The sequence below is a fragment of the Numida meleagris genome, chromosome 25 (assembly GCF_002078875.1).
Source record: "Numida meleagris isolate 19003 breed g44 Domestic line chromosome 25, NumMel1.0, whole genome shotgun sequence".
Classification (NCBI taxonomy): Eukaryota; Metazoa; Chordata; class Aves; order Galliformes; family Numididae; genus Numida; species Numida meleagris.
The window spans coordinates 4,283,126-4,294,288 of NC_034433.1; the positions used below are offsets into that span (position 1 = coordinate 4,283,126).

Consider the following 11,163-nt stretch of genomic DNA (forward strand, 5'->3'; position numbering starts at 1 on the left):
GGCAAGTTGGGTTCCTGCAGGGCCACAGATGTGCAGGGAATAAGGTTTATGGGCCAGTGGCTCCAAAAGCTTTATTACTTCTCGGTTTATACTGACATCTATGCGACTCCAGTGACTTAACAACCACCTTCAGGGAATGCACGTGTAGTTAAGGACATCTCAGTCCACTTGGTCATTGCCAAAAGTGCCCTTTGTGTGGGGGTAGTGAGAAGGCACTGCTCAGTCCCTAAAGCTGCCCTGGAGGCCCCTCTGGAAGACCATATGTACAAGGGCATAGTGGATGATGCTGCTGGCACTGCCAGTAGAAACCAAGGGGGAACGGCAGTCCAGGGCCACATGGTCCAGACCCACTGGTGGCATCTTGAGGCAGTGTTGAAGCCAGTGTCTGGTGTGCAGGGAAGTGAGTCCAGACCCCACACCTGGGCAGCCCCGAGGAGGAGATGGCTCCGCTGCCTTCTCCTGACATTGGGCTATCTGAGCTCCTGGCACGTTGTAGCTGCAGCATGGAGCACTTCTGCTCTACATGTAGTCACCTATAGGCTCTGTGCTGGTCTCTGCTGGTCTCCAACCCGAGATGACCATGCTGACCGGGCCTGCTGGGCCCTGCAGCTCCCCGCTGGGCTCTGCCATCCTGCTACTGGTTGGAGGGCTCTATGGCCATGGTGTCTGCATCCAAAGATGGCAGTGGGCTGCTGCTCCCGCCGTTGCTCACGTTCTCCTTCCTGCTGTCCCTCATGGGGTCACTGCCTTTATCCTCTACTTTCTGCTTGAGTTTGAGGGAGGAATCTCTCCGGCACACGAGGGGTGGGTAGCCAGCAAAGCCTCCTCCACTCACGTTTGTACGTTTGTCTGGAAACAGACCGAAAAAACCAATTGTCTGTCTTCTCTGAGGGTCCCAAAGAAGGGGACAGGGCAGGAGTACCAGCAGCAGCACTGAGCTGCGTGCCATGGGGAAGGTCTCCTACCTCCTGGCTCGATGGGGTGCATCAGACGGTTCATCTGCACGTTCCAGTGCTTGACGTTGGTGCTGGCCTGCCGCAGCTTCCGCTGGGCTGCCTGCAAAGAGACAGAGGAAAGGGTGGGCCAAGCACCACTGGCAGGAGTTTCCCTTCCCTGAGCCTGGGATGGAGGTTCCCTCTGGGATGGAGGCAGCACACCCTCCTTTGGGTCTTTTGCTCCTTCTGCTCCCAACCCATTCCCAGGTCTGACATTGCTGCTCTCTTAGGGACATGCCAAGAGCCAACAAATCACCCTATGGCACAGCTCAGAAAAATCCAGCACTGTGTGGTGAGGAAATGCCAGCATTTTCTCCAGCACCCACCACATCAGCAGATTTCTCAAAATAGCATCTGCCAGTGCAGCAAAACAGGGGCAGAATAGTCACAGCCTCTTCCCTGCTTCAGTGGCTCTGTAAGCTGATCACCAGCCTGGCACAGCTCTGAAAACCTTCAGGAGCAAACCTCGGGGCTGCTCTCCCTACTGCAGCTGATGTAATGCCTGAAACCCAGCCTGGCTGCAGCAGGGTGTGCGACAGCAGGTCCCCAGGCTCTCTCTTGCATGGAGGTGACTCAGGGGAGGACTGGGAAGTCCCCTGGGTCTCGGAGTGCGACGGGAAGAGGCACTGGGGTGATACTCACCATGACGTCTTGGTCCACCCGCTGCCTGTTCACTCTCACTTCTTCCAGCTGCTTCTGGGCCTCTTCCAGACACTTGTTCTTGTTCTCCATCTCCTGCTTGAGGACTTGCTTCTCCAGCTGAGTTTTGATGATGTATTCCTCCTGCTCCTCCTTCAGTTTCATCAGCTGCTTCAGCTTCTCCTCTTCCTCAGCCAGTAGCCTGCCAAGAAAGCACATGAGGTGAGGACATCCCTCTGCCACTTCGTCTACCAGCTCGCTACATTCCTTCTGGCACCAGGAGCATGTTGGGAGCAATTAAGGACAGCAGAATCACCCTGGGGAACATCTCTGACAGCCCTGCCCCTGGGAGCAGGGCTGGTGGAAAAGATGCAGGGAGGCTCCGCTCCTACCTTGCCTGTGCGTATCTCACGGACTCCTCATCGTGCCGTGCTTTCACCTCCTGTTGCAGGGCCTCCTGGAGCCTCTCCTGCATCTCCTCCAGCTCCATGATGCGCTTACGCTGACGCTCAGCCTCCTCTTCCTTCAGGACCATCTCTGCCTGCATGGTAGCACGTGCCTGCGGCAGAGAGAGGAGCTGTCAGGGTGCCTGGGGCCTGATGTCCCACATGCTGTGAGGAGCCCATGGGGAGAGCTCCAGGGCAAGGCTGCTTCCCCTCCCAGAGAAACACTTCTTGAGGAGCCAGCATCAGCTGCAAGGAGGGAAAGAGGCTCCCAGGGCAGCCCAGCAGTCTCTTAGCTTTATGCACCCTCAAGCAGTTTGTCCACGTCTCCTTGTTCCTTGGGTATCGCATGTGCTGACCCTCTGTCCCTTGTCCCCAAGTCACACACCACTGTGCATACCGCCACCACCAGAGGTACCAGCAGTATTACTGCAAGAGGAGAACGTGCTCCTAAGAGCTCTGTCAACCCCTCCCCAGCCTGACCTGACCAAGGAACAGGGATGGGTGCAGTCACCGACAAGTGACGCAGCCCCACTGCAGGACCTGCCTTAGGTTTACCCCCACCTGCTCGGCTTCCCGCAGCTGGATCTCCAGGGTCTTCTGCATCTCCTCGTGCTGCTGCCTCCGCCGCTGCTCCTCCTCCTGCAGCAGTATCTCTGCCTGCCGCTGGGCCTCCTTCAGTAGCTCCAGCTCCTGCAGCTTCCGCTCCTTCTCCTCCTGGAGCTGCTTGAGCCGCTGTGTCTCCTCCTCCTTGGCCGCCTTGCGCTGCTCCCGTTGCTCGCGCTGCTCCCGTCGCTTCTGCTTCAGGTCTTTGTGCAGGGACTTCTTGCCTTCAGCCTGCAGCCGGATGGCAGTCTGGATGGCTGCGGAGGGAAGGAGGATGTCAGGGAAGACATGAGATGCTGGGGACAGGGCACAGAGTGGGCATGGCGTACGGACCTAGCGTCCACTCCTGGCGCTGCCGGGTGTCAGAAGCGCTCATCTCATATGTGCGGGATGAGGTCTTCACACAGAACATGCACCTCTTCCCATCCCGGTCAGGCAGCACCTGCAGGGAGAGGACATGGGATGGCATCACTTCCACGTGCATGGGAGGCAACCAGTGGGATGAGTACCAAGATAAATCCCCAGACACATGCGGGAGGTGTTGTCCCTGACATAAGCCATGGGCCAGGCTGTACCTCCACACAGCAGTGCTTGTCCAAGGTGATGCTGCCCTTCTTCTCCTTCCGTTCCTCACTCATATAGTAGGACAAGGCGCTAGGCTTTAGCATGAACCACCGCTCCGACCAGTTCCTCCTCAGCTGGCCCTTCTTCCAGAGGTAGCCCTGTACCCGGGAGACACGGGGTTCAAAAACAGTGCGGGGGTAGGATGGGTAGTTGCATAACAACATGGAAACCACATCCTTAATGACTGGGAGAAGACCAGAAACATCCCCCAGAGAGGGGCCAGCTCTCTCAGCCATGACCCAGGACACGTGGGCTCCTTGCCTGTTTGAGCACATCCTCAATGACCTCCTGGTACACCTCCTCCACTGCCATGCTGATGGCCTCCTGCTCGATGCCCCGCAGGAGCCGCCCCGAGTTCACCATGTCCAGGAACTGCCAGACCGTCAGGCCGCCCTGCCCCTGCGGCTCCTGGGACAGGCAGTCGTCCAGCTCACAGGAGTTCAGCTCCATATTCATGGCCGTGCAGATCTTCTTTAGCAAGTACTCCACCTGTGGGGATGGGGAGCTTGGCATCATGGAGAAGTGAGAACCACCCCATAACCACCAACTTGGACCAAAAAAACCCATTCTGGAGGACCTAAAACCACATCCCTTTCCAGCCTGGAGATGAAGGAGCCTTATCACAAAGGTGCCACCCTTGGGATGGTTGATGGTAATAGGCAAGCTCTTCCAGGCTCAGGACATTGATTTTGGGTCAGAGCTTGACCATCATATGGAGGCTTTTCCTTTTCACCACAAGGCCTACATGCTTTTGGCTTGTCTGTCTGAAGAGTGAGAAGTCAGTGCGTTAGGTAGGACTTCCCAGCACTGCTGTCCCCACACTCAGCTCACAGAGTACGGATCAGACCACAGCCCTGATCACAGCATTGGTCTGGTCTCCAGCTGACCTCATAAAAACATCAACAGGAGCAGGGCAGGGGTCCCTGCAAGGGAAGTGAACATCATTTCAAAACCATCAATTGCTTTCAAAATAGAATTGTTGAAGATAACCTAGAACCATAGAACCATGGAATGGTTGGTTTGGAAGGGCCTTTAAAGCCCACCCACTCCTGCCATGGGCTGGGTGCCCCCCACCGGCTCAGGCTGCTCAGAGCCCCATCCATGGCCTTGGGCACCTCCAGGGATGGGGCACCATAACTTCACTGGGCAGCCTGTGTCAGGGCCTCACCACTCTCATAGAAAATAATTTCTTCCTCATATATCATCTAAATGCTTATTTTAAAGCCACTACCCCTTGTCCTGTCTTCCCAACATAACACTGGGACAATTTATTTTGGTAGCCACAGAACTCAAGAGCAAGAAGGGTAGGTGACAAAGGTGTGACACAGCAATGACTCCTACCCCAATGAGATTTCCCCCTCTGCTTATATATCTAGGGAAAGGGAATCATTTAATTTTCTTTTTTTTTTTCCCTTTTTTTTTTTTTTAAGCTCAGCTCTGCGAGCAGAAGGATGATTCATTTGGTCTGGGGAACAGGAAACACCTCTCCCGGGGCACAGGAAGTGCGGTTGTCTGTGTACATCTGCACACCACTGCACTTCTTTTCAGTTCTTGGTGCCTTTTTTTTGTTTGTTGGGGTGGTTGTTTTTTTTTTGTTTGTTTGTCTGTTGGTGCTTTGGGGCTGATCTTGGGGGCTGCTCACCCATCTGAGCTCCATCCTCGATTGTTGCAGTGGGACCTGGTGAGGCTGCTGTTGGCTTTGGAGCTGCCCACCTCTACCAGCCCGCTCATGGGGCTTCCACTTGACCCCTGGACAAGGGAACACCTCCTCCTCCAAATACTGCCTGGAATTTGGGGATTACCACCAGTGGCCCCGCGCTTAACTCCCCAGATGCTGTGCAGGAGCTGAGCTCTTGGTGGCAGTGGGCACGGATAGGGATAGCTGGGTCTTCTCTGCCACTGTCTTCATGGGGCCATGGGCTGAGCACTTCATCGTCATCATCACAACAAAAGATTTAAGTTATTCCTCATTATCTTCTCTTTCTCCCCCGTGAATATCAGGAGGAGCCCTCCAGCACCATACCCAACGCAACAGCTGAGTGAGCTGCAAGGGCTTCAGGAGCAGACAGCTGGAGCTGAGCTTTGGATGCTCCCTGGTTGATGGTCTGAAGGCTGGCACATTTGTTTCCCAGCTGCCTCAATTCAACCATGGAGGAATGCTGTGGATCAACCCACACCACATCCTCCTCATCTTTCCTCTAGAGGCTTCAGCACCTTGGAGGGTTCCTCCAGTCACCTCCATTCCACGGGCATGGCTGCTCCCCCCACCCCGAGGCACCACGTCTTGCAGGATGTGATGAGGCAGCTCAGGAAGGACGTGCTGGGGAGCGATAGCAGGACGTGTCAACCCAAAGTGAGCCCAGAAGAGGCGGCTCCTACCTCATCTGGCACCATGACGAGAGGGTATTTGTCTTCAGACAGAAAGTTGAAGAGACACCAGAGCTTGAAGGCGTCCTGGTGGGATACAACGCTATTCCCATTCCGGTCAGGCTTATAATTTTTCTTCGCTGTCAGAGTCCAGCAGAGCTCATCAAAGTTTTCTTTGACAAAAGCGCCTTCCTCCACCTGCAGACAGAACCCAGGCTGGTGAATGTGCTGCAGGATTGCAAGGGGGAAAGGATGCAGGGAGGGCAAAAGCTCCACACCAGAGGTCACCTGCCCCTGCCAGCACTGCTGATTTGCATGAGTGGTGGGGCACTGGCATGTGGTGCCAGGACAATTCCCCAACACAGATCCCTTACACAGATGATTTTAGGCATGGCAACTGGTAGGGAAGATGCTACAGGCAACTGGGCATCGTGGCACAGCATCTGACTGGTGGCTCAGACAAGGGTGCTGCACACATGGCAGTCATAGAGTCAAGAAGAGACCTTAAAGATCATGGAACCATGGGATGGTCGGGTTGGGAGGGACCTTAAGGATCATAGAGCCATGAGATGGTTGGGTTGGAAGCAATGTTACAGCCCTCCCAGCCCCACTCTTGCTGTGGGCTGGGTGGCCCCACCAGCTCAGGCTGCCCAGGGCCTCGTCCATGGCCTTGGTCACCTCCAGGGATGGGGCTGCGGAACACCAGCAGAAAACATACCAGAAAGCACAACCAGCACCACTGGGCTTCCCCAAACCCACATGGCAAACGTTTGTGTGGCTTTGGGTCACTTTCCTTATCCCACTTGAACAAAAAGAGGAATTGAGGTTCAGTGAAGGGAAGTGCTGTACCGCAAGCAGGCAGCCCGAGAGGAAGGAATGATGCTGCCCTTGGCCCTGTTGCCTGTCCACAAGCTTCAGAGGCCACCAAAAGCCTTCATCAGGGCTGGGCCTGAGGCGTCACTGCTGTGCCGTGTCACTGGAAGGTGGCGGGGATCAGACCCTTGGCCATGTCTGGCCCAGCATTTCCCCAGCCGTGCAGTCAGCACGTGAGCAAACCACAGTCTGCAGCAGCAGAGCCGGAGAAAAACCTTGGGGTGCTGGGTACCAGGAACAGCTGAGAGCCCCACTTACCAGGAAAAACCACTTCCCCTCTCAGTCTGCCTATGGGATTTTATTAGTGAGACCAGAAGGCCTCACTAACAAAAGGTCATCTCCCAAAGAACCACCAGGAAACTGCAACGGTTTGGGCCGCTCTGCAATGGGAGGGATGGGCTGTGCTGGGCTCCCCGGCCCAGAGCCCTTTTGGGAGGCAGCAGGGAGGGAAGGGTTACGGCCCCCTGCGCTGGGCCCCAGCGTATTTAGAGCACGCAGTGGAAGAAAGCTGTCAGCCCTCACGTGCCTGGAGGAAACGAGCACTGAGCCGCACCGCATGAAACAAAGGTGCTTTTGAGCCACGGAAAAAAGAGAGAAACCCCCCCCAGCTCCCAACTTGTCCTCCTCCATCTCCTCCTTGTTCACCAAACCCCTTGCCCTGCCCTGCAAACCAAGGGGGGACGCGGTTCACCTTGTCCAGGATGTACTTGTTGAGGTAGGGCATGTAGCCTTGGCTGGACACCGGCCCGTCGTCGTCATCGCGGAAATGCTCCTCCAGCGCCACGGGGTCGTGGGGGATGCACAGCACCGTGTACAGGTTGTGGGACAGCACCTGGCCGGGCACGAGTGGGAAAGCTGGGTGAAGCCTGGGGCTGGCACCCCCAAATACCAGCCTTAAAAGTCAGCTGGAGACAGCCAAGAGCGCACTGGGAAAGGAGGATTTTCTTCCTTACTTTTCTTCCCCTGGTTGGCACGTGGAGAATTTTTTTTTTCCCCCAGACATGACAGAGCAAACAGGACATGCTTTGATCTAGATAAGCCGCCCCGAGCCGTGCTGCTTGGCAGCTGCCCTCAGCAATGTCTTGAAAAAAGAAATAACGAATGCACCCAACCCGCTGCCATGCTCTAACGCGGCTGCCGTGCTGCTTTCTGCAAGCGTGTCACCAGAAGATGCAAAAATGAAAATAAGATAAAGCTTAAAACAAACAAAGCCGAGGTGTTGTTGGCAGGGAAGGCAGCCAGAGGTGATCTGTAGACACGCCATCTCCAGAAACGCCGCAGGTATTGGGTTTAGAGCAGATCCCCTCAAACAAAGCTCATTTTGGAGCTTGTAAATTTTCCACGTGCTGGGAATTTGGTGCTGTCACTATCCTTGAGCTGCCAGCGAGGTGCTCCATGGAGATGCCCGAGGTGGTTCACCACGGCTTGCATGGACAGCTCACGTCAAGGTGATGGCGCTGGAGATTTCCTCCCAAAGGAGAGGACCTGCCTGGGGCCACACTGCTGCGCAGCTGGAGATGGTTCTTGCTCAACCGGATTTTCTCTCTCATTTTTCCCCTCCGGAGTGATGCTATCAGCAGGGCTCCACCCGGCGCGCAGACACCACGAGGGCTGTAGCCCCGAGCTCTGCACTGCACCCTTTGGGGTTTGGCACTGCTCCGGGGGCTGCGCAGGGGTGGGAGAGATGGAAACACCCTGGGAATCCAGAACAAGAGTGGAGAACCACGGCTGTGCCCTCCCCTTCCCGTGCAGAGGCTCTCATCACAAGCTCTCACCTCTCCAAAGCCACTGTCCCGCTGAGCACTGCCCCATGGGCCATAGGGATGTGCCACGGGGATGTGCCCACCCAAGCATCTCCTGAGCCATGGGGGGGGTCTCATGTGTGCACCCAGCCATGGCTGGCACCCTGAGCCCCCTGTATCCCCCCCACACACTGCAAAGCACGCTCTGCTTCTTGCTGGAACGGTCACTTAAAAATTGAAAGCGAGATAAGGTGGGGAGGAAAGCCCTGGCCAAGGATGCAGGATGTGTGAGGTCAGGGCTACCCCAACCGTATGGGGACAGAGGAGGGAGGAAAACACCCCACAGCCCAGAGACGGGGGAAAAAGCTGGGGGGGCAGGGAGGGGAAGGGATGCTCTGGCCGCCGAGGCGCAGCCCACAGAGTTCTTTGGTGACGCTGCCTTTCCACGCTGTGCAGAGTTGGAGGGGACAGCTGCATTCAGCCCAGCACCGCGAGCACCCCACGTCCCTCCCTGCCGCCACGGGGGTGGAACACGTCACGGCACTGAAGAATGGCAGCCACTCATCTTCTCCCCCGTGGGAGACGCAGGGGGCGATGCCAGGTCTGGGGGTGACCTTTGGGATCAGAGCGCAGCTCTGCGTAATGGGCACAAATCCCACACGGATGGGTGTCTGGCACTGCACAGGGAGTGGTGCCGCTGCCTCAGTTTCCCCCCTCTGCTCAAAGCAGAGCATCCCCAGAGATGCTGCAGGGAGCCCGGCCCCAGGGAGGTGCGTCCTGGTGCCTCTGCCAGCGGCAATAGGGATGCAAGCGGGGTCTGCATGCCCCATGGTTCAAGCACAGCCCTATGGGCTCCCCCCCCAGAGGAGATTTTCACCCAGCTGAGCTGCTCTCAGACCTCTTGTCGGCCAAATTGCCAGCACCAGCCTGTGCCAAGAGCCCTTTGTGCATTCAACAAGCACAGGAGCTTTGGTCCAAGCTGTGCAGCTCCTTCCTGCCCGCCCCAGGGCGTTGTAGTGGACTGCGGTGAGCCTGCCCGGTCCTGAGGGCACCCACCATACCCTGAGACCTGCACAGGCTGGGGCCCCTGCCTCCCAAAGTGCACGGGATGTGTGCCCCTGTCCCCCCCAGCACACAGCCTTGGGACCCACCACGTTTCCTTGGGAAGAGAAGCCTTGAGTATGACCAAGCCCTTTTGGGACTGCCCCAAATTTGAGTTTTCCAAAGTTTTCCAGCAGCGTTTCCAACCCCAAGCGGCGTGCAGCTTGAAGGCAGAGCACAGGGCGGTATCAGGAAGCCCAGCACTGGGAACTGAACACCCCACATCTCTCAGCTCATAGCACTTAACCACAAAACTGTCCTTCCTTCCGCTGCAGATACCCACCTATGTCACACAGACATACAAACACAGTTTCTCGCACAGGAGCAAGTACGTGTAAAGGACTCAAGTAGCAGGAGTACACGTAAAGAACTCAACTGCTGAACCCAGTGTGGGGTGGGCAGCCCTAAATCCCGCAGCAACCAGGGACTGGCAGCGATGGGCAATGGAAACGAGGGGTGGGAAGCTGTCGAGCGCTGAGACGTGCGGTGGAACGAGCACAGCTGGGTGTTTCCAGCACCGCGTGGGTGTGCAGAGCCTCTCCCGCAGCCACGTCCCCATTTTGGGGCCAGTGGGAGAACAGCGAGGGGTGAATCTGTGCTCAGCTCTGGGTTAGGTCACCGTGGGGATGCAGCACTCAGCCCCTGCACGAGGCGCTCGTGGCTGCACGGACTCTCTAGGAAACTGCAGTGAAACTCAGGGTCCTTGTGAGTTGGGCATGACCACCCCCGACACGGAGCTCACCAGACCAGTGCTGCACGTGGTGACATTGCCACGCTCCACTGGGGCTGGGAGCGGGGCTCAGCACCCGGCCCTCGCTCGCTTTGGGATTTTCCTGGATTTCTTCAGATATTTCTACACTTTCTGGTGTCTTAAAAAAAGAAAAAATGGCACACGCAGCCCTCGGCTCTGAGAGCCTTCCAGTGGAGCTTGGCCTCACTGGGGACCCTGCAGCCGGGCAGCAGGTGGTGCCACGCGGGTTCCCAGCTCTCTGCGACCTGCCCAGGGGGAAGCCCTCGAAAATAGAAGGAAAAAAAGAGGAGACGATGTTTCACAACTCATCTCGCAGGCTCCTGATGCAACACTTTGCTGCGTTTTGTGTATTTCTAGCTCAGGTCCCTGCTCTGCATCGCAGCCCCAAAACGGCACTTCCAGCCCCACCAGACCCCGAGACTTCATGCAGCAACAAAAAAGAGTTGCAGCGTTTGCAAAAGAAAAAACTGTTGCCTGTGATCGAAACCTGGTGGATTTCACCAGTCCTGGGGGCAGATAAATGAGTTTTATGAGTCTTTCTGAGGACAAACCGAGCTCAGAGCCTTCTGAAAGGTGCTGAGAGGGTGGAGGGAAGGGGAGATCGGCGCTTGGAGCAGCGATGCGTTGCTGCTGGCCCTGAGCCGTCATATTTAGAACGTTCTCCCTCCACCTTCCGACCCTGTGCTGCACAGGAAGAGGCACCATGGGCACCGCGGGGCAAGAAAACAGCCCGACTTTGGGCTGATAGGTGGGCACGGACAGTTGAAGAATCTAAAACCACCACAAAAAAATCCAATTTCTCCCCCATTTTCACGTTGAAAACGCACTTGGGCGTTCATTCTTTACTACTCCCCCCCCGCCTTCTTTTTTTTAATGTTTAAAATGGAGGTGAGGCGCAGGAGGAGAACCTCAAGGCACCGCGCATGGCACAGCAGCGCAGCCCTCTGCCCCCCAGCACCGAACCTCTGCGGGACCCCACGCGCTGCAGAGCATCCCCGGAGCCCCACAGCACTCCCCGAACC

General features: G+C 56.6%; 1 protein-coding gene across 1 annotated transcript; it reads right to left on the reverse strand.

Annotated features, from left to right (window-relative positions):
• On the reverse strand, positions 41-7,379 carry DEF6 (DEF6, guanine nucleotide exchange factor; the record flags this gene model as incomplete). Its single annotated transcript, XM_021377106.1, is given in 10 exon segments — positions 41-849; positions 966-1,056; positions 1,638-1,836; positions 2,027-2,193; positions 2,642-2,940; positions 3,017-3,125; positions 3,259-3,405; positions 3,569-3,796; positions 5,687-5,872; positions 7,239-7,379. Coding segments are annotated over 10 exon segments (1,782 nt in total), but the record flags the coding sequence as incomplete, so codon positions are not given.